The sequence below is a fragment of the Sceloporus undulatus genome, chromosome 2, assembly GCF_019175285.1.
Source record: "Sceloporus undulatus isolate JIND9_A2432 ecotype Alabama chromosome 2, SceUnd_v1.1, whole genome shotgun sequence".
NCBI lineage: Eukaryota > Metazoa > Chordata > Lepidosauria > Squamata > Phrynosomatidae > Sceloporus > Sceloporus undulatus.
In genome coordinates, this window is record NC_056523.1 from 218735106 (window position 1) to 218759441 (window position 24336).

The 24336-nt window shown below is 42.6% G+C and overlaps 1 protein-coding gene across 1 annotated transcript in view; it reads left to right on the forward strand.

Moving 5' to 3' along the window:
• Positions 1-24336, forward strand: part of TMOD1 (tropomodulin 1) — a 55665-nt gene that overhangs the window by 6793 nt on the left and 24536 nt on the right. The window contains 6 exon segments of the mRNA XM_042452323.1: positions 1020-1055; positions 8316-8480; positions 10979-11135; positions 19138-19165; positions 19167-19216; positions 19219-19254. Coding sequence (XP_042308257.1) covers positions 8361-8480; positions 10979-11135; positions 19138-19165; positions 19167-19216; positions 19219-19254 — 391 coding nt within the window. The 5' untranslated portion in view covers positions 1020-1055; positions 8316-8360.

Consider the following 24336-nt stretch of genomic DNA (forward strand, 5'->3'; position numbering starts at 1 on the left):
ATAATAATAATAATAATAATAATAATAATAATAATAATAATAATAATAATAATAATAATAATAATAATAATAATATCTTATCAACTACAGCTTGAGTCTCCCTTACCCAAAATGAATACTAGTGGAGTGGGGGCTCTGCCTCTTTCTACTTTTGAGCAGACAGCAGCTGCCAAGAATCAAGTCTGTTTTTTCTGCATAACTCTGTTCTAATCTATATCTATCTAGTGCTATTCTAGGTTCTGTTCTGCTTTTGTTTTTTGTCATACTAAAGCAGAAAGGATTGTTGGTTGGTGTGTATGTATGTCTACACACACACAAACACAGAGAGGAGCTTGCATTCATATAGAATGGAGTTTTCTATCTTGTGTTGAAGATGATATGAGAGAGGCATCAGTAAGAGTAGTATGTACTATATACTGTACTGATGTTGCTGTTGATTCTGACAATTAAGTTCTACAGGTTCTTGGAATGCTTTAAAATCCTGCAAAGATGCTTTTATCAGAAGGAGCCATAGAATAAAATCAAAGAATATATGCCACAAGCACTAGCCTCTCTGACATAACATTATTATCTGCCTTCAACCTTTTTTTGGCATGTCTCCTTGTTTTGTTTTGGCCAGAAGAAAGAGGAAAGCATTTGCAGCAGCTGCAGGGAAGATGATTTATAGGATTCTTCATCTTTTAAAAATAATTGTTCTGACCTTGTTTTTTTTGCTTAACTTATATTCCAGTCCAGCAAGCTATAAATCATACTGATATACAGTCTTATGAAATGCATTTCTAGGGTCTGACACTAACACAAGGGCTGGTTTTTTTGTTTTTGTTTTTTGTTTCTGGTTTTACTTTCTTCTTTCTTTTTTGGCACATTGTACTAATTTAGAAACAACCTTTCAATTTGCACATTGCTTTCCTTCTGCCTTAAACTTGAAACCATCCATCTTTAGTCTGAGGAGTATTCTACTTTTACGTTTAAGGAGTTTTGGCCTATTATACTTTGTTTTTGTTTTTTCCATTTTCCAGGCAGCATTAGTCTGTTGATTTTGGGACATCTCAGAGGTAAGTGCTGATTCTTATCTGTTTTCAGTGATGAATCAACATCTCCACTTTCTTGGTTTCTTCATTGCCCATCCGCACCTCACATTTTCCATTCCTTTTGATCTAAATCTTCTCTTGGGTGATTGTTGTTGTTGTTAGCTACCTTTGACTTGATGTCAACCCATGGTGACTCTGTGAATGAAACATCTTCATGACCCTCTGTTCTCAGCCTCTGCTCAGATTTTGCAGGTTCATGCCTGTGACCTCCCTGATTGATCTTGCCATCGCCATGTGGTCTTCCTCTCATTCTTCTTCCCTCTAACATCTCTAGCATCATTGTCTTTTCTAATGAGTCATGCCTTCTCATAATGTGGCCGAAGTATGACAGCCTCAGTTTTGTCATCTTGGTTTCCAGGGATAGCTCAGGCTTAATTTGTTCTAGGACCCATTGGTTTGTCTTTTTGGCCATCCATGGTATCCTCAGCACTCTCCTCCAGCACCACATCTCAAATGAGTTAATTTTCTTCCTATCTGTTTTCTTCACTGTCCAGCTCTCGCACCTGTACATGGTAATGGGGAATACAGTGGTGTGATGGGACCTTTTCTCAAACCTTTGGTTACCTTTACCTCTTATCCACAGAAGACCACTTGTCACTGACACTTGCCTTGTGTTTACCTTATTAACACTATTTTGAAGTGTACAAGGGCCAGGGTCCCAGGTGTCCCACAAACCAGTTCAGTGTTTGGGTAGCGTGCTTGCCTTCGTTTATAGCAGTGGTTCCCAACTTGTCGATCGTGGCCCCTGTGGGGGTCGAATGGCCCTTTCAGGGAACCACTAGTTTATACCGTATTTTCTGGCATATAAGACGACTTTCTAACCCTGAAAAATCTTCTCAAATGTTGGGGGGGGTCTTATACGCCAGGTGCTGAAACTTCTGAGCTAGACTGGTCACCACATATGGTGGGGGGAGCTGTAAAACGGCCCTGGAGCTCTGCTCTGGGCCCACAACAAACTCCAACTCCCAGAATTTCATAGCCTTGAGCCAGAAAAAAGTTAAAGTGGTGCCAAACCAGGTAATTTCTCCAGTGTGGATGCAGCCCAAGTGTGCTGAGGGGGGAAAAGACACCCCTCTCTGAGGCATCTCTTAGCCTTAGCATGCGTTGGAAGAGGGGTAGTCTTATATACCAAATATATGCCAAACTCTAACTTTTAAATGGAAAAGTTGGGGGTCGTCTTATACACCCAGTCGTCTTATATACCAGAAAATACGGTAGTTTATAAAATTACAGCGCTTTATAAATAAAGGATAATAATAATAATAATAATAATAATAATAATAATAATAATAATAATAATAATAATAATAATAATAGTTTATAGAAATCACTGAGAAACATCTACTTTAAAAAAAATTGAACAGAACTTTATTAAATGACACTAAGAAAGAAAGTATCTTGTGTTGGTTACTTCAAGCTTAATGTGGTTACATTAGCAACTACAATTGTTGGTTTTTAAATACTCTGTTCCCTACTCTCTCATCTTCAGTAGGAATGCCAACTGGACCTATCTAATTGAATCACAGTCCCCTCTGGACTAACTAAGAGGCTGTGCAGACCAACTCTAAGGGAGGCAGTCTGCACAGCCCCTAAACCACCCCTAAGTTGCCTCCATCTTTGCCAGATCGGCAACCACATGCACATGGAAAGGGCACAGTAACCATTGCACCATGGCTTTACAGCATTACTTTGGTACTGCGTCATCTAAACACAGCACCATAGGAGCACCATGATGCTGAACGACATGTGGTGCAGTGTGTGGCATCACACCACCATAAGGGCGGACTTGGGGCATGTATTGGGTGGACGCCATGCCCCAATTCCACCCCCAGGCTGGTCCTAATGGTCTGTCTGCACAGGCCCTAACTGAACTATTTCTACTGTCGAATCCTTATCTGATCTTAACTGAAATCCTTTCTCTCTCTCTCTCTCTCTCTCTCTCTCTCTCTTTCTCCCTCTCTCTCTCTCTCTTTCTCTCTCTCCAGACCAACCAAACTAAGCAACCCACATCTCTGACTTTATACATACCAGTTGCCCTGCACAGCTCACCTTCACAGTCCTCCAGAACTGTGAATGGCTGCTAGAAAGCCAGATCTGTTAGCAACTCTTGTCACAAATGGCTTGGACAATTCTGATTTTAGTGTTCACTGTATATCTTTGGTCTTTAGGATTTTGTCTGGTGCCATTTTAGCTGCTCTTCCTATTCCTAATCTTCTTCTGATTTCTTGGCTACAGTCTCTGTTCTGATCAGTGTTTGATCCAAGGTATGGGAAATCTTTATCTAGTTTGGTTTCCTTGTTATCTAGGTAGAATTTGTGTAAATCCTCCATGGTCATTGTTTTAGTTTTCTTTAGGTTTGCACATTCTTCTTTGACTTTCTTTAGTAATTGTTCCAAGTCTGTGATGCTTTCTACTAGTAGTATGGTGTCACTGGCATATTTTAGACTGCTGATGTTTCTTCACCCTTTCTCCCACTGATTCTAAGCCTGCTCTTCGTATGATATTTTCTGCATAGAAGTTGACCAGATATGATAATAAAATGCAGCCTTGCCTGATCCCTGTGCCAACTGGGAGCCATTCTATTTCTCTGTATTCTGTTATTATAGTAGCTTCTTGCCCTAAGTACAGATTTCTCATCAGGACTATCAAATGTTGTGGTACTTCCATTTCTTTAAGAGGATTCCATAGCTTTTTATGATCTATGTAGGCTGATTTTCTTCTAGAGTGCTCCATTATCCATTGTATGTTTGCAGTGTGGTCCCCAGTGCCTTTTCCTTTCCTGAACCTCGCTTGCACCTCTGGGACTTCTCTCTCCTTTATGATTGGAGTCTATCTTGCAGAATTTTGAGCATAATTTTGCTTATGTGGGAAATTAATGCTATGGTCTTATACTTGTTGCAGTATTTTGGATCTCCTTTATTGTGGATTGGGTTGAATATTGATCGTTTCCAGTTTGTTGGCCACTGTTTTTTTTTTTCATATTTGTTGACATTTTGAGTTAATACTGGAATGGATTGTGTTTGTGTGGTTTGAAGCAGTTCAAATGAGATGTTATCTGTTCCTGGTGATTTCTCTGAGTGCCACTTTCACCTCACTTTCTAAAATGTGGGGTTTGTCTTCATATGATTCTTCATTCCATGTGTCATCCATTTTTGTTTCTTTTATATAGCTCTTCTGTGTATTGCTTCCATTGTCTTTTTTATTTTATCTTGATCATGTAGTCTGTTCCTCTTCTGATCATAGAGCATGCCCATCCTTAAATTTCCCTTTGAATTCACAGATCTTATGGAAGAGGTCTCTTGATATTACTCCCATAATTGAGTGAGGAGCAGCTGCCCTCTGATAAGGGGCTCTGAAAAGTTGAGCCTCTTGCCTAACTATATATAAGTGAGACTACACAGTGCTGCCTTCCTGGCATCACTGATGCAGTCAAATGCCTTTATACTCTATTGGTAATGGGCTTATGGGACTCCTACTTCTTTAGAGGATTATCTGTCATTCACTTCAAAATCCATTAAGTAAACTCTGCTGTATTTTGGTAGCCCTTCTGCTCAGTTTAGTGACTAAGGCCCTCATTTCTGCCCCAAAGTCCTGCCCTGATGGCACTTTAGCATTAGTAGTTAACACTCTCCTTTCCTTGGCCCAAAGCAAACGCTATCCTTTCAGGAAGAAATGTAAGAGGATATGAGATTATGACCTCACAGAGCCAAGCATCTTCTGGCCTATCCCAGCAGGGTTTTACAGGAGGGTTCAACTTCAAACCTCAGAGATAACATTTCAAATAGATAGGGAGATTTCAGTTATCTGAGACATCAGATCCCACTTCCTCATAATAAAACAAGACATGAACTAGGATATAAATGTTTTAAATAAATATTTAAGGAGACAACAAGACAGGTAGGCATTTCTTCAGAGATTAATGAGCAATAGGTTAATGTATTGGTGGCCTAAAGTTCAGGTGGCTTACAGTAAAGTGGACAAATTTATGCAGAATAGGCTTGTTAGTGGTTATTACCCTGGAAAATACAGAGGCACTATATCTCATGTGTACATGTGTTAGGGACAAGGAAAAGCCATTACCCTGTTTGTAAGTTTCCTAGAGGCATCTAGCAGATCACCTTTGGAGTCAAAATGGTGGCCTAGATCAACTTTTGGTCTTAACCAAATTGGGCTCCTCTTAAGGATTCATTCCCATTTGTGAATACTACTATGCATCATAATCTTGAAAACATACAGAGCTAGATCTAGTGCTTAGTCCAGTACTTAAGCATATCAAATCATTAAGAACTTAATACATTAACACTTTGGAAGTCCAGTTGATTTGGCGGGCCTGTTCTTGTTGGGACCGACAACTGATTTAGCTCTTCGAATTTTTGTGGTGTTGGGTTTTGTTTTGTTTTTAATTATACTATTTTTATTTTGCATAAGACAAATTAGGAAATGGCAAGATATTCAGTTTGCAAGTGAAGTTAGACATGTGATACAATCTTGTCAGCCTCCCAATATTTGCTTGCTTTGATCAGGTGAACATAGGAAAGGGGTCATTTGCGTAATTGTCTTGGAGGTCCAGCAGATCGCCATCAAAAATGGTACCTTGAATTGTTTCCTAGAAACTTTAGGGGGCTAATATAAAGTGTTCCCAGCACTCTGCTCTTTCAGGAATTGAGCTGGAAATGGTCCTGCCAGCTGAAGAGTCCAATGATTGAATCATAGGTATTGGATATTGGACTGGACTGAATCCAGCCACTCAGCCCAAGACAGGATATTCTTACACTCCAAATATCCCTGGTCTATCTGTATAATCTGTTTCTGAAAATGTCAGAGGTAGAAGATTTCACAGCTTCTGAAGTCAGCCTGTTCCATAGCTGAAAAGCTGTCATCACTGAGGCATTTCCCATAAACACTCTCTCAAGCATTTGACAGGATATAATTGGCCAATTAAAAAAATCAGTGTGGTGCCCATTGGTTACTCCTGTCAATTGTTGTTCTTAGGGAGGTATATTTTATGTTATATTGTTTTTATTTTAAATTTTGACATATTTTGATGTGTCTTAAGTTTCTCTTTAGAGAGTCAGTGTAGTATAGTGGTTTGAGCATGGTACTAGGATTTTGAAGAGTTGGGTTCAAATTCCTGCTCGGCCATGGAGACCCACCGTGTGACTTTGGGCAAGTCAAACTTTCTCAGCTTCAAAGACTGCATGCACACTGCAGAAATGATCCAGTTTGACATTACTTAACTTCCATGGCTCAATGCTATGAAATTCTGAGAACTGTAGTTTGCTGTGGCACCAGAGCACTCTGACAGGGAAAGCTAAGTGTCTCCCAAAAATGCAGTCCCCAGGATTTCCATAGCATTTCCATGGCAGTTAAAGTGGTGTCAAATTGGTTTATGCCTGCAATGTAGATGCAGCCAAAAGAAAGGGACAGACAAACTCCCTCTGAACAAAGCTAGCCCAGAAACTCCTGTAATAGGTTTGTATTACAGTTGCCATAAATCAGAAAATGCTTAAAAGCATACTACAACAACAAGTTTCTCTTTATTTAAAACAAGGAAGATTGAGAATGGTAGTAGTATCTTATGACCTGTATGTGGTAATTTTAACAGGAGCACCATTAGAGGAGGGAATCTTCTGCTGCCCTGCCACTTATTTATCTTCCTCACCTTACTCCAGAACAGTTTTACCTGAGGTGTTAATCTGTAATGGCTCATTCACTCCTGGATGCCAACAACTGATCTTGCAGGCATCAGATGATATCCAAGTATGCCTGCATCATCCCTGTGCATCTGTGATACTTGGCTTCTGAGCAACCCGCAATTACCAATGACAGTTTGGTTCTTGTCCTCCCCTCCCTCTGCATTGCCCCCAAAAGAAACAAAACAATTGAAATAGTGCATCGACAATGTTGCAAGGGTGGAGCAGCACTGAGGGAACAAACTATACTTCCAGACAGCAATAGCAATAGCAAGTACATTCCTATACAGCTTATACGTGAACTAGCACTCCCTAAGTGATTTACAATCTGTTAGCAAATTGCCCCCAACAAGCTGAGTACTCATTTTACTGACCTACGAAAAGATGGAGGGCAGAGTGAACCTTGGAACCCTCTTCTAGGATTGAACTTAAATGTTGTGGATGCAGAATGGCATTTAACCACTGTGATATTTCCCCCAATAGCAATATCCTTGCTAAGAGAAGCCCCCTTTTGAACTGCTCAGGACAGTAGTTTATAAATGAGGGCTAGTGAGAGGTGACAGTTTCTTCACAGTTCATAATCCCAGGTTCTTGAATGAGAAGTCCATCTGAGCCTGAAAAAAACGACAGACATCCAGTTCAGAGGAGTGGGGAGAAAGCCAAAAGCAGTGTTTAGTTCAAAATGGCAATGGAATGGGGGAAGAGTTTGCTTGCTGGCATTAGCTGGAATCATTTGCTTCAAGTATGCTCTGCTAGAACTGCCCAAGCCATTGTATTTCCCATCACCATGTACAGATGTGAGAGCTGGACAATCAAGAAAGTGGACAGGAAGAAAATCAACTCATTTGAAATGTGGTGTTGGAGAAGAGTGCCGGATAACCAAAAAGACAAACAAATGAGTCCTTGTGCAGGTCAAGCCTGAATTCTCCCTGGAAGCCAGGATGATTAATTTAAGGCTGTTGTACTTTGGGCACATCATAAGAAGGCACAGTTCATTAGATAATAATGCTAGGGAGGGTGGAAGATCATAGAAAAAGGGGCAGACCTCACACCACATGGATAGACTCAGTTAGATAGGAGATCTGAATTTATATGATATGAGCCGAGCAATGGATGTCACATCCACAGGGTCACCATGAGCCACAAGTTAATAATAGCAAATACTCTGATTATCGATTGAATGAAACAGGTATCACAAAGAAACTGTAAGTCTCTAGTGCGGTTTCATTCAGAGGAAATGAACCTCTGGAATATTATTTACCGAGAAAATAATACTGTACTACAAATAATAATACTTGTATTTTATAAAATTTTCAATCATGCAGTGCCCTCCCTTACATTTGCCATTTGTGGCTTAGACATATATTTAACATTGTCAGTACCAAATCACTTTTAAGTTTTAAAAAAGCTTGTATATCTATTTCAGTGCAGTATTTGGCATTTTTTATTCATTGGTCCAGTACTGACAACTGAGCCAGGTATGAAATGCAAATTTTAATTTTTCTCTGCTTTTCTTCTCTTTAAAAAAAAGGCAATTTATTCTGAAGAGAGATTTTAGCATTAAAAGTTCTGCAGGATGTCATACAGACAAGGACTAGAAAAATACCGAGATTTGGATGAAGACCAGATTCTGGGAGCACTGACGGAAGAAGAGATCAAGCTGTTAGAGGATGAACTAGTCGACCTAGATCCAGATGTAAGTGGTTTTAAAAGACAGCTTTTAAAAGGTGTGGTACAGCTTTTCAGTGGCTCTTCATCTTAACCAATGCTTGGGGAACTTCCTTTTTTGAATGACACAGTGAGAACCTGTACCTTTGTGCTGTTTTTGTGATCTTCTAGAATCACACAATCATAGAATTGAAAGGGACCACAAGAACTTTCCATTCCAGCCTAATTCTGCCATGCAGGAATAAACAATCAAATCACTCCTAACAGTTGGTTATTCAGCCTCTTTTTAAAAACCTCAAAAGAAGGAGACTCTATAAGTGTTTGACTGGATATCAGGGCTCAAGGCTAGTAAATAACCACTGCACAATATTATCAAGATTCATGGTTAACTGTTTCCCAGTGGGTATGAGCTGTTACAGAACACCTTGCCTTTCCCTCCTTCTGTCTTAGATGGAATTATTTAATTGCATCAACCATGACTGTGCTGATTATGGGATTCTGGGAGTTGTAGTCCAAAGATGTCCTTTACTCAAGCTCTTATCCCAATCTGTCTACACTTAAAATTAGTGAAAGGTTCATCATTAGCATGCCATGCTGTTTTCCTGCATAATTCATCTAAAGTTGGCAGCTTTGCTTCCCAACCCAACTCCAGCGTTTAGCAATTAGCACTTGTCCTCCTGCCAAAAAGTTACTCAGCAAGGCCTTGTTGTCATTCCTCACTGCCTTTCCAACAATGGCAGAGTCTTGGGAAAACTGATCTCCTGTAATTGTCTGAATTGCTTCCAACACTTGATTTCTGAAATACTGGATTATGCTACACCATTGTATATGCATGAAATCTGCTAGCATTGGTTGGATACATTTGATTTATTTGGCCATTTGTTTGTATTCATTTTTAAAAGTTGGACTGGCATTTGACTGCACCAATGAAGAAAAAATAACTTTTAAGGATACCCATTTTTACACTCTCTGGGTACCCTGTTGATGGAGGTTAGTGGGGAGCATCATGCATCAAAGATCTATTATGATGGGAAAAGACTTTACTCCCTAGTTTATCTGACTTCCTGCTTCAACCAGATGGTCAGTTTCACCAGGGAGCATTATTTTCTGTCTCCAAATGGACAGAAACTTTTAAGTAAAGATGCCCGCTTCCCCAACTGTTATCCAGGGCAGTTCTCAGCCTCTGCAAAACCCAGGGATGTGTCCTTCCGAAAGGAAATGTTTGTAAGTTCTTCTTGCTTTTTGTAAAATGAAAATGAGAACTATGCAAAAAGGGGATTATTGACAGCTGTTCTCTACGGCAATAGCTGTCATGCTGCTTCTGCCCAGCCCATATATCAGCAACCCATCTACTGTCTCTTGCCTAGGTGCACTTTTCCACACTTACGCCTCTAACTCAAAGCTTGGGCAGGTTACTACTTTGCAGTACAATGCCTAGAATCCCTCAGCCATCATGACTTTTGGAAATTCAGTCATCCACTTCCCTCATGTTATAAAGCATGTATCCTGGTTTGTGTTTGGAAACATTACAGTGGGCCCTTGATATCCACTTGGATTTGGTTTCAGGACCCCCCAAGGATACCAAAATCTGTGGATGCTCGTCCCATTAAATACAGTAGTGTAGTAAAATGATGCCCCTTTTATAAAATGGCAAAATCAAGGTTTGCGTATGGAATATTTTCAATCCATGGATGGTTGAATCTGTGGATAAAAAATCTGGATATGGAGGGCCGACTGTACTTTGTTAGACTGTAGCTCCCAAAATCTCAGTGGATTGGATGGTGTCTGGCTCTCTTGAAAGTCGAGAGCCAGGGAGATAGGACGCATGGCAGTCAGGCAAACCAAGAGTCCTGGCAGTAGCTGAACAGAGGATGGACAGCTGAGGTTGCAGCTGTGGTGACAGTAGGCTAAGTCACTGCCTGCTGGGCTGAAGGAGAGGAAAGAGAAATGAAGCAACAAGCTTCCTCCTCCACACTACCTCTTGAAGATCCATCCTCCTACTTTTTCTTACTTCATGGCAGTTGGTATGCTGAAGAAGTAGAGGAAATTGTTGTTTTCCCAAGTATATAGGTGCCCATCAGTACTTTTTATAACACATTCCTTTTTGAAAAATTTAAAGAATTCTGTGTAGAAGGCAGTTTTAATCATAGGAAGAGGAGAATGAAAGGAATTTAACCTCAAGCCAACACAGGTCACTTCTCCCTTCAGGTAATCAATGGCATACTGCAATTTTATTTTACTAAGACAGTAAGTTTTGAAATGTTGTTACAGGGCAGGCCTAAAAAAGAACAAGTTTGACTATGAAAAACTGAGTAATACTGTAATTTCAAATGCAGAGTGGGTGGATTCCCCATAATAAATATACCTTGAGATGATGTAGACTACAGTGGGACCTTCAGCTTGCAAAGCATGTGCTTGATTGTGCTATATGTACTTCTCTTGTGCTTTGGCAGTTCAGTTAGATCTCATTTAAGAAGAAAGACAACGATCACGGTGCTTGTATTTTTCCTGTTTTAAAAAATCTAGAATGCCTTACTGCCTGCAGGAATGAGACAGAGAGATCAAACAAAGAAAACTCCAACTGGCCCCTTCAAAAGAGATGATCTTCTGGCCCACTTGGAAAAGCAGGCAATTGATATCAAAGACCGAGAAGACCTGGTTCCTTTCACAGGCGAGAAAAGAGGTAGGAGAGACTACTCCTATATTTAGTGTTCTTGAGTTTGCAGGATGTCTGTTGTGCCATTTTTGTCTCCTAGACAGAGGATTCCCAACTATACCTGTCAAAGGGCATTATGTAGTCCTTCGTATGTTGTGTAAGTTTTTACTGAGAGATCTGTATGTGACCTTATCTTCATTTGTTTGAGTCTTTGCAAGCAGCCTTGTGGCCCAATTTTGGGGAAAAGACAGCATATAAATAAACTTCTTTTCTTCATCACTTCCATCATCATCAGAAACACCAGCAGCCTTTTATTTCTTAATGGATGTGTGTCTGTGTTTGTATGAAAATGTGGTTTACAGTTCGAAACTGATATCTGGATTCTCTGAAACATTATTTGAGTGAAACAACACAACAAAACCTGGAAGCACAGTAAGTTGATGATTTATTTAAAATCATTTATTTATTTACTTATTTCATTTCTATGCTTCCTCTCTCCCAGAAAGGGACCCAAGGCAGCTCACAAGACAGATCTTACCTTTATCACAAGATCTAGGTCAGCATAGAAGTAAAATCAGTATTAACAGATTAAATGGCCAGAAGTGACCTCTGGAACTCCAGAGGCACCTAGGTTAACCCCACCAACATACACAAACATGCACACTCTAGAAGAATCACCCCCTGACCTTCAGTTTTCTGGTGTGCAAGTCAGTGTACATGACCCATGGTTCTACCTGTGTGCTTACTTTGCCCTCCAACCCAGCTTAGCAGCAACAGAGAAACTATTGTTCTGATGCGACATTTGATAGAGCCAGGACAGCTATCCCAGACCAGATTCATACTAGAAAGCAAAATCCATACTCACCTCATACATACAAGGTATGACTGATTTCACAATGAAAGAACTTCTTTTAGGCTTTAAAGCAACCTAGAAACACTCACTTTTTACTGTGTAGTTTCCAGGAAAGACCAGTTTTTCCTTACTTTGTTGTTTTTTTTAAAGTGTGTCCTAACAAATCAGTGTGGCTTATGGAGTATATAGTGTCAGGCCGCGGGACAGATTAGTGGGTGGCATTCTGCCTCCCTTAAGTGTGTTATCAACATTCAAATGTAGTGACACTCCCATTTCTTTAAGAGCATTCCATAGCTTTTATTATTTATTATTATTAACCTTTATTTATAAAGCGCTGTAAATTTACACAGCGCTGTACATACAATCTTTTTAATTAAACAGTTCCCTGCCCTCAGGCTTACAATCTAAAAAGACATGACACAAAAGGAGAAGGGAGTGGTAAGGGGATGAGGTCCAGCAGTCTTCTCTGTCTCCAAGGCCTGGACCAAGGCAGATGGACTGGAGGGAGGGCTTGGCTTCTTGGAGCTAGCCTGCCCCTCTCTCCCTCAAGATGGTGGATGAAGGGAGGGCTTTTCATGATTTATGCAGTCAAAGGCTTTGCTATAATCTATAAAGCAGGTGCTGATTTTCTTCTGGAGTTCTTTGGTGCTCTCCATTATCCACCATTTGTTTGCAATGTGGTCCCTAGTTCCTCTTCCTTTTCTAAATCCCACTTGCATCTCTGAGATTTTTATCTTCATATGTGATTGGAGTCTGTGCTGTGAAATGTTGAGCATTATTTTGCTTGCATGGGAAATTAATACTATGGTTCTATAGTTACTGCAGTCTTTTATGTGTCTTGTGTGTGTGTGGATGGGGATGTATATTGGTCATGTTCAGTCTCTTGGCCATTGTTTTGTTTTTAATATTTGTTGGCATATACCACACTTAAAATGTTGTTTAAAAAAAAGGATCTGACTTACGGCTGGAAATGGCGCCTCACCGAACAGACTCCTTCTAGCTCTGGGGGCCGTTCTGATCTGTGGCAGGAGTCGGGACTCCAAGGGGATCTTTGGAGTCTTGAAATTCCCTCTAAGTATTGAGGGATCAGAGGGGGCTCGACGGAGGGCTCATACTTCTACCCCCAGCGCTGGAGACAGAAGTAAGTCGGCTCCAGAAAGGACGCGGACTGAAAGCCGGGGAGAGGAGCCTGTAGAGCAAGCCACGCCTGCAGTGGATCTTTAACAGGAAGCCTTAGGCTCCCCGTACAGAGGCGACCCTCCAGCATTTTAATATTCAGCTTGAAATTTGTGGTGAGTTAAAGAAGATGCTGAGTTCATTTTAATCAGTGCCGCGTGCTTTATTCTTACCTCAAGAATGAATCTTCTCTTCCGTGGCAGCTGCACCAGGCAGCACAGCAGTACATGTGTGCAGGCAGCCACCCAGCATCAAAACAGAGGGCCTGAGTAATGCAGAGAGGTCAGGCAACTCCAGGGCCAGGACAGTCCAAACTGACCCCAAAGTATCCTGGCCAGCACAGACAGGCTCTTCCTTGAGTTCAGTGAGACATTCATCCAGTTTGACGTTTAAAAGATTAATGCTTATGAATTTAATCTTAAAGTACATTCTGCCCTTTCCTTATGCAGGGATCCGTTCCACCCCCCACCTCCCACGTAAGGGAAATACCGCATGTGCTCGAGCCCCATTGAAAAATATGGGGCTCATGCACCACATGCACATGCGCCATTGCTTCTTCTGGTGTTCAGCTTCAACGTAAGCTGAAAGCTGCGTATGGTGTGCCTGCGTATGATGCGAGTGCACTGTAAAACCAAGTCCAGTTAGTGGCATGAGCTTTTGTAGATATAAGTCTTCTTCCTCAGATGCACTGAGGAAGTAGGCTTAAGTCTATGAAAGCTCATGCTGCCAACTTCTTTCTTTCAGTTAGTCTCAAAGGTGCTGCAAGATCTCTCTACATACTGATTCTACAGACTAACACGGCTGTCTCTTTGAATTCCTCCATCTAGTGGGTTAGAATATTCGGTGGGCCCTCCACATTCACTAGGGATCCCTTTGAAAGTGAAAAACACACACAAAAAGTCACGTTTTTTATAACCTGAGAGAACACCTATCTAGGAATCTCTAGGTCTTCCAACACTACTGTCTGGTCAACATCCAGCAGAAGCTGGTCACAGAATTGCACTGGAGGACCTACAATTGGCTAGAGAAGTCTTTTCTCTAGAAATCTCTAAGTCCTCCAGTGTGATTCTGTGGTCAACATCTGGCAGTGTTGCACTGGAGGGCCTAGACATTCCTAGACAGAATATATTAATCAAATCCACAAAAGTCAAAGCTGCAAATGTGGAGGGCCAATTAGAATATATTAGTTAGAATATGTTACTTGTTGTTGAAATTTTTGAAAGTGAACTGTTGTTCTATAAACTGTTTTACTAGGCTATTGTAAAGCCTTCTCCTTTTGGGAGGCAGTCAAAATATTTCTTTTTAAATGTAAAGGAAATGGAGAGGGCTGTTCCATTAAGGACTCACTTTCATCTCAGAGGACAGCCCACCAAGCAGTTGCTTCTTTGTGAGGCCTAAATTTAGCCAAGCTCAACCTCCAAGCTGCTTTTGGGACAACATGGTCTTTGTCCCCCCTTTTCATTCTGCATTGCATGGGCAGCAAGGACAAAAATAGTCCAGTGTCACATTCCATGCCTGCAGCAATAAGTGTGCTATCTCTTTTGCAGGCAACTCCTACTTAGTTGTTTAAAGAGGTGCCTCTTTTCTTCTTCCTTATAACACAGCTTAGATTTCCACCCTTTCAATTTTGATCCACATCCTTCAAATAACAAACTTCCACTAACTTTCCTCCTTCAGGGGAAAATGACCAAAAGGAATAATACTCAAAATGCAAACCTTTTCCTCCAAACACCACCACCACTCTATATTGCATATATTCTTATAGTGTAGTGGATGATATTTCTGGACTATTTGACAGTTCCCTTATTTTTGTTTGTGTGCATACATGTGTGCTTAATTTGAAAATTTCACTAAGACCGTGGGAGTGTAGGATTTCATGTTCCCTTGGCAAACATCTTAGAGAATCATGTAAATGCTACAGTGTAGCAAACACTGACTATACAGTCCAATCACTATTTTAAGTCACTCCAGTGCTTAAAAATCTTCTAACCATTCAGTTAGAATATTCTTCATGTCACTGGCAGCAGACGGAGGGGTTGAATTAAAAGTACAGAACTAGTTATCAGCTCTGTATGTAAGTCAACATAGGAATTAAGAGTCGGTGTTATTACAGGCTGCAGATATTGTCCATGCAAAGTTGTAGCCCAATATTGTAAACATAAACAGTTGTTTGTTTTCTTATAACTCTATAAAAATAAGGATTTGAGACAGTTTTCCAAAGAAAACACGAGGAAAGATTCAGGAATGCTGCTGAAAAGACCAGGCCTCCAGCTGAAAGCTAAAGCTATGGGGAAGAGCAGGAGACAATTGTCATAGAAGGGACACCCTGCATATGGTGTTGCAGGGGGGAGCAGTTTGGATGGGTTATTCCTACCAATCACTCTGATAGGTAGGAAACAGGCAAATTAGGACTGGCATGCATTCCCTATTGGAGAGCAAACTTCTTTCCGTTTCATCATGAGCTCCAAAGCAGATCAAAAGTTGCTTGATGTCAGCCATCGCCTGCTTGTCAGTTGAAGGAGGACAATCCTGAGCTGCTTGCTGGGAAGCCTGGAGGAAGCAGAGAACTGCTGTGCGTATGAGTCTTCCTCAGAGAGCTGGCAGAGTTGGTGGAGTTTCATGTTCCATCTCCACGTCTGCCCTGACCTATGGGAGCAGAGTGGCAGCAACAGAGAGATGTTTTCACTGGAACCTGGAAAACATTGCAAGCTAGAGCACACGACAGCTTGCAAGTAGTAGTCAAGGCTTCCCAAGAATACTCACTTCACCCTGATTTCTAAACAGATTTTCCTCAAAGAAAGAAACAATGCACACCTTTCTTCAACTATGAGCAAGCTGGGGAGGATGTTGGTCCCTAATGGTTCCTGCCTTCCACCTTTTTTTCAAAGAAAAAAAAAAAGAAAACTTTTAGAGAATTGTAGCATTTCCACCACCAGGCTGTTCCACTCAGAGGATTTAGTACTATTGCTTAACATTTGTCCTCAACTTCTGTCAAGTTGACTTCAACTTATGGTGACTCAATGAATGAGAAATCTTCAAGTCCAAGATTTCCTCTACAACCCATTTATCTTTTTAGCAATTCACAGTATCCACAGAACTCTTCCCCAGCACCACATTTCAAATGAGTTGATTTTCTTCCTATCAGCTTTCTTTACTGTCCAGCTTTCACAACCGTACATAGAAATGGAAACTAGCATGGCATGGACAATCCTAACTAATATTCAACAACATAGCTTTACACATCAGGATGTTGTCTAGTTCCTTTATAGCTGCCCTTCCAAGTCCTAGTCTTCTGACTGCAGCCTGCATTCTGATTAATGATGGAGCCAAGCTAGGGAAAATCTATTCCAACATCTTCATTCTCTGCTATAAAGTCATATAAATAATCTGTAATCATTATTTTTGTTTTCTTAATGTTCAGCTGTACACCTGCCTTTGCACTTTCTTCCTTTATTTTCTTCAGAAATCATTCCAAGTCTTTGCTATTTTCTGCTAGTAGTATGCTGTCACATGCATATCTTCAATTGTTGACGTTCCTTCCTTCAATTTTCATGCCTTCTTCCTCTGAGTCTATGATATTTTTGGCATACAAGTTAAACAGTTAGTGGAGGGGGGGGAAGGGGAAAGAGGAGAAGGAACAGGAGAAGGAGGATCAGGGGAAAGAGAAAGGCCTCAGATGTTTTTAAAAAATTAATTTTAAATTTAAAAATAGTTTTTAAAAATGAATTCTTTTAACATTTTCTTAATAAACATCACATGCCATGGTCGCCTTAGTCGATGATCTCCGTCTGGGCATGGACAGGGGAAGCATGTCCCTGTTAGTGCTTTTGGACATCTCAGCGGCTTTTGATACCATTGACCATGGTATCCTTCTGGAACGCCTGAGGGAGTTAGGTATCGGGGGCACTGCGCTCCAGTGGTTCCGTTCCTACCTCTCAGTAGATTCCAGATGGTGGAGCTGGGAGACTCTTGCTCCGACAAGAGGGAACTTACATCTGGTGTCCCTCAAGGAGCTATTTTGTCCCCCATGCTATTTATCATTTACATGAAACTGCTGAGCGAGATCATCCAGAGACACGGGGCGCGATGTTATCAATATGCCAATGACACCCAGATATGTTTCTCTGTGTCTCTGACTGATGCAGTGACTAGGGATGGCATCTCTCCTCTAAATGCCTGCTTGGAGTCGGTAATGGGCTGGATGAGGGAAAACAAACTGAGTCTGAATTCAGAGAAAATGGAAGTACTAGTGATAAGCTCCCTGGGCCCGGGTACTGAAATTTTTCCACCTGTCCTAAATGGGGTCACGCTCCCCCTGAAGGACTCTATTCGCAGCTTGGGGGTGCTCCTGACTCGTCGCTCCAATTGACATCTCAAGTGCATGCGACGGTCAGAGGCACCTGTTATCAGCTTCAGCTGATCGCCAGCTGCGACCCTACCTGGGCCGGGGGGGACCTTGAAACCATGATACTGCTCTGGTAACTCTCGATTGGATTTTGTATGCGCTCTACATGGGGCAACCCTTGTACCAAACTGGAAGCTTCAAATTAGTGCAGGATATGGCTGCAAGATTGGTCGCTGGTTGTTCCAGGGCTGACCACATAACACCATCTTACAAGATCTCCATTGGCTGCTATTCGCTTCTGGGCGCAATACAAGGTGTTGGTTATTACCTTAAGCCCTAAATGGCTTGGGCCCAGGTTACTTGGAGGACCGCCTCTACCCATATAATCCGCCTCGCACACTCGGAAGAACTGTAAGGGTTCTGACTGCGAATATGTGGCGACCTCGAAAGGGCCTTTTCTATCTCGGCCCCCACAAAATTTGGAATACCCTCCCGATGAGCCCGCTCCATCACCTCCCTAGATCTCTTTTTAAGAAACTAGAAAGACCCTTTCTCCGTCAAGCTTTTCCCCATGTGCTTTGGCAGATGTGTTCCCCCCTATATGTATTGCTCATGCATCAGCTCAGCTGGCTTTGATTGTTAATAGTTTTTAAATTGTATTTGTAATTTTTTATATAGTTTTACCGTTATGAAACATTGTGGTTTGTGTTTGTTGTGTATATTGTTTCTTCTGTTTTGTGCCGCTTTGTCAATGTGGAAAAGCGGTATAGAAATTATTTTATTATTATTATCTTCCAAATTTTCACTTCAACACATGAAACTACATGTAAATACATTAGGTTGTCGGCATTTACTGTATTTAAAGGTTTAATTTTAATTTTGCTCCTTGTTTATGTCACAATTATTGCCATTACATTCAGTATATATAGGAATTACGATTTATGAGTAACATTAGTACATAAAATTACTAAAGATTCAATATGGTATGGTATGATGGAGGTTAATGGAGGGGTGACACCATGAGTTATCACACCAGGTGATGCAACCCAAGTGATGCCACTGTTAACAACAGATGACTAAACTGGTTCCTGGCACTGTAATTCCAGAATATGGTAATATTGCAGCCCTAGCAACTGCAATTGTACAAATATCTTTCCTTTTAACAGAGTTTCAAGTCTTTTGCCTTAGGAACTAATATCAAAATCATCCACACGACCCATCCCCAGCATGGCATGTAAGCATTAGGGGGAAATCTCCCACTGGCATCAATGAGGGCATTTTCATTCCCTGCCACTGTTTTTATTTGCTGGGGGGGGGGGGAGTTAAACCCTGTTCCCATGTGAAAAATCCTCCACTGCAACTTGGTATTTTCCAACCCGTTGTGGTTGCTCACCATACAATTAAAATGACATCTTATTCAGCCCTTAGGATGTTATGTTCATACCTGCTATCTCCTAAGTTTTTGCTAATTGTGCCAAAGAAAATGTATAATTATGTGTAAGTAAAATTTCACTTTATATGGTATGTTTTTCTTTCCAATCCTATACATCCTACTAAATGAGCAGGGCTTTGCTATCACCAGCAGGAATTTTGTACTCATTGTAATGATTATCAGCCTGGAGGAATGAACTGATACCACTGTATTTATTTTCTAGGAAAAATTTGGGTTCCCAAGCAAAAAGCGTGATCCTGTTTTGGAAAGTGTAACTTTGGAACCAGAACTGGAGGAAGCACTAGCAATGCCTCAGATGCTGAACTCTGTGACATTGCAGGTAAATACAAAAATCTAGGGACATTTTTTATATTCTTTTTGTAACACACCGTATTTACATGAAAATAACCAGGGGCATCACTAGTGGGTGCAGAGTGTGTGGGCCACACCAGATGACTCCCTGAGGGTGTTACACCACCGCTCCTCACAACATCTGTCTTTTAGCGGAATGGGCTGTGGGGTTCACTTGCATCCCTTTAAAACACAAAGAGTGGTGTGAGTGAGGCAAGGCTCAGTGTGAGGGAAGGAGAAGTCCCATTTTAAAAAATTAAATTAAATTAAAAATTAATTAAAAAAAAAAAATATTCTTTAAAATAATAATAATTTTAATTTTACTAGTTTATGTCACAACTGTTGTCATTGCATTCAGCGATATATGGGAATTACCTTTGTTAATACATTAGTACAAAAAACATGACTACGGATTCTCTATGGTATAGGAAGAGGTCATGGGACAGATGACACTGTGAGTTACTACATCAAGTGTGCCAACCATGTGATGCTGTGCTATAATAACAGGACTCCATCTATTTGAAATCCAAGTAGAAACCATCATTCTTTGCTGACTCTTTTTTATCCACTTGATACTGTTGTCCATTACTGTCATTCTGTATTTTTCCTTTGGCTCTTCTGCCTTTTCTGAGCCTACCAAAAGCCCAACTTTCTAAGATAAAACATAAAGGAGTAGAACTACTCTTTTTGTTCAGAAGACTGAAACAACTTGATCATCAATAACAATAAGTTCTAAGTTCTATGTGCTCGTGTCGCGTCCGCGAGTCGCGTCCAGCAGAGTTGTTCAGGGTAGTCAGGGGCTAACTCAGCTCCCTCCTGCCCTGAACCCGATCCTTGAACCTTCTAAGGCCTGCTGAACCAATTTAATAACTTCTTCGCGGATAAACCTCTCGGATAAGCGAAGGTCTTAACGCCGACATTCAAGCAGAACCTAGGGTAGAGGCGTCCAGAGCCTCCGTGGACTCTATTAAACTGGATCGGTTTGGTTGGTAAGTACCGATGATGTGGACAAATCCTCGGAAGTGTTCGGAAGACAACCTGCTCTCTCGATCCTGTCCCTCATGGTTAGCGGCCCAGGGGGACCGGTGGTAACTTTACTGTTACGCCGGATTATTAATACATCCTTGGGGAGGGCAATTTCCATCTGAACTAAAATTGGCCATGTAAAACCTTTATTAAAAAAGCCCTCCTCGACCCCCTGGTACATAATAATTATCGGCCAGTTCGTGCTGCCATTTTTGGGGAAGGTGCGGCGGGTGGTTGCAATCCAGCTTCAGGCGGTCTTGGATGAAACGGATTATCTGGACCCATTCAAAACTGGCTTCCGGGCGGGCTACGGGGTTGGACGCCATGGTCGCCTTGGTCGATGATCTCTGTCTGGGTATCGATGGGGAGCGTGTCCTGTTGGTGCTCTTGGACATCTCAGCGGCTTCGATACCATAGACCATGGTATCCTTCTGGGGGCCTGGCTGAGGTGGGATGGGGGCACTGCGCTCCAGTGGTTCCGGTCTAACTCTCTCGGAGGTCCCAGATGGTGCAGCTGGGGAGACGTGTGCTCCGATGAGAGGGCCCTTAGAACTGGGGTCCTAAGGAGCCATTTGTCTCCCCTGCTATTTAACATTTACATGAAACCGCTGGGAGAGATCATGGAGACATGGGGTGCGGGGTTATCAGTACGCTGATGACACCCCAATAATTTTCTCTATGTCTCCGACTGATGCAGTGACTGAGGATGGCGTCTCTCCTTCATGGCGTGCCTGGAGTCAGTAATGGGCTGGATGAGGGAAAACCGACTCAATGAATCCAGAGAAAATGGAGGTACTTGTGATATGGTTCCCCTGGTCCAGGATGGCGGTAGTTCCACCTGTCCTGAACGGGGTCACGTCCCTGTGAAGGACTCTGTGCGCAGTCTGGGGGTGCTTCTTGACTCGTCGCTTCACCTGACTGCTCAGGTGAATGCGCCGGTCAAGAAAACCTGTTATCAGCTTCGCTTATTCGCCAGCTGCGCCCATACCTGGCCCAGAGGACCTTGAAACGGTAGTACACGCTCTGGTAACCTCGAGATTGGATTTCTGCAACGCACTCTACATGGGGCCACCCTTATACCAAACCCAGAAGCTACAAATGGTACAGAATATGGCAGCCAGGCTGGTCACTGGAACCTCCAGGCCAGCCATATTCCACCGGTGTTAAAGCTCGCATTGGCTGCCCCTTCGCTTCTGGGCACAATATAAGGGTGGTGATGACCTATAAAGCCCTAAATGGCTTGGGCCCAGGTACCTGAAGGACCGCCTCTCCCCGTACATTCCGCCCCGCACCCTCAGAACATCTGGGCAGCAACTACTTAGGGTTGCCAGGGGCTAGGTTGACCTCCACTGCGCGAAGACATTTTCCATCGCTGCCCTGGCCCTTGGAAACTTGCCCACAGAGCCCCGCTCGGCCACCTCCCTGGCCCAATTTAGAAAGGATTTGAAAACCTTTCTATTTCGCTTGCATCCCCGACTAAAGTCCAGTAGGCCTCCTTCCTCTTCTGTGGCAAAGAGGACTGGCTAACGGGGGTTTTATTCTGTTTCTGTGTATTTGTTTTTAAACCTTGTTGTAAATGCTGTGTTTTATTGATTTTATGCTGTGAACCACCCTGATCTTTGGAGGGCGGTATAAAAAATAAAATTTATTATTATATTATTAATAAAATAAATTTATTTCTTTCCCACTTCTCCCTCAAGGTCCGAGGCTGGATACAACATGTTAAAAACAAAGCACAATTTAAGAAAAAGAAAACATATAATACATATCAAACTTAGCACACATTAGTGTTTTAGCCGTAATTGAAAGATTGTTTTTTTTTTAAAAGTAGATCATATAATGAGGTCCACCTTCAATGTTATAACCAGGGGTAGGCAACCTTTTTGAGCCGGGGGCCAGGTTGCTGTCCCAGTCAACTGGGGGGTCGAAGCCGGGGGGGGGAGCTTCCACCCTGGGGTGGGGCCGCGTGCCGGAGGTGGGCTTCCACCCTCCGGGGGCGGAGCCATATGCCGGGGTGGAGCTTCCAGGGCGGAGCTGCATGCCGGGGGCGGAGCTTCCAACTGAAGCCCGCGGGGAGGAGGAGGCGTGTGCCCGCCCTTCCTCCTCGGTCCTTCCTTTGGCCGAATGGGCTCCAAGGGGCCCTTTCTGCCGGAGGCCAAAGGGAAGGGCTTGGGCAGGCCGCCTCCGCGGGCTCCCCCACAGCCCTTGCGGCCCCAGGCCTCTCTCTCTGGAGAGAGAGGCCTGGGGCTGCATGGGCCGAGAAGGAGCCCGCGGAAGTGGCCTGCCGCCTCGCGGGGCTTAGGGTTGACATAAGTGAGGACTTCCAAACCGGGACAAATGTGGACAAACATTTTCAAATGTAGGACACTTTTTGTGTCCTACTTTGAAAAGGAGCCTCACTGAGGGGAGGCTTTCCTTCCCCACCTGGGCCCCCCTCCTCGCTGCGGGCAGGCCCAAGTGGGGAAGGAATCTTCCCCTCAGCAGGCTTTCCTTCCCCACCTGGGCCTTGTCCTTGCCGCAGCAGTGGCGGCGGAGCCCAAGCGGGCAAGGAATCTTCCCCTTAGAGAGGCTTTCCTCCCCTGCCGGGCTCCGTCCTCCTCCGGGGCGGCGACGGAGCCCAAGCGGGAGGAATCTTCCCCTCCGGAGGCTTTCCTTCCCTGCCTGGGCCCCGTCCTCGCCGCAGCTTCTGTCTTGTTGACATACTTTCTTTTCTTATTGGGGGTTTACTGTTTATTGTCTGACAACAGATTATTTAAGGCCCCATTAGAGTGTGATGATGATAGCTGCATGATGTCTGCACTTCTACCTCCCCCTCCCCTTCCAGAATACCCAGTTCTCTTACATGCATTATGATATACTCAAGCACCCTGCATTTCCTCCTGCCGCAACAGCAGTAGTGTATATAATATATTATATAAACATGGAGCATTGTTACATCCTGCTTCAGAATAATGAAGCTGTGGGTGACATGATTGCTATTTTCACTATTGTCTCTGCATGAGCTAAAGCAGGGAGGATCTAGTGCAAATTGTTTTGGCTTCCATCATTGCACATTAACCACCATTTCACTGACCTTTTTCCCTTTTCTTATCACATAACCTACCCTCCTGCTTCAACTATGTCTGTTTTTTCCAGCCTGCTGTCTGTTCCATTTCCCATGACATCTCCATCACATTAGAAGTCGCAGAGGCCTGTAAGAGACCACACTCGTGACCTCATCCTGGTCCTGTTTAGGAATGCAAAGTGCATTAGGTGCTGCGCTGTCCTGTTGCCCCAAAATGTTTTGCTGCTTGTCATTTTGTATTCGCAAAAGCTGTCTGGATTGTGAACTGGGGTCAGGACTTCTTATTAGGAGATTATCACACACCTCTTTTTGCCCGCTCCAAGCACAGGCTGGGCACTGGTTTAAACAGATTTATTACACTGGAAGTTCGTTCTTCGAATATGCCAGCAGTCCAGATTAGGTACATATGCGCCGAGTTGGGCACAGAGGCGTACAATAACGATCCCTTTAAGTCCATGCCCAGCCCCATGCCTGGATCAGGCAAAAAGAGGCGTTTGATACTTCTTACTCACTTATGTACTCTCTCATCCGATGTAATCTGGCAAACGGAAGTCCTCTTTGCCACTCTGCTCATGACTAAATATCCAGCAGGGGTTTCAGTTTGTGCTTGAATTGTAGGCTGGTGTCAGCCAGCACATGCTCCTGGTCTAATGCTTCACATACCATCCTGAGATGCATGCTCAAAAGTAATTCTGAAACACCATCAAAAAACGTAATAGAAGGTTCCGGAAAGAGAACGGAATAGTGGTGCCCCTCCTCTCTCCAGAAACATTACCCTGTGCAGTGTTGCTTTAATTCTGGGGTTGCATGAAAACACTACTAGTTTACATTAAGAAATAAACAAAACGGTCCATCTCCTCCATAGAGGAGGATGTTTCCTATTAATTGCATGATATACTACTCTGTACTATCCTTGTCACTTACTGGGATGGACGTATTCCTGTTCTTTGAACTGGACCTGGTTAGGATCTGCAGTTATTT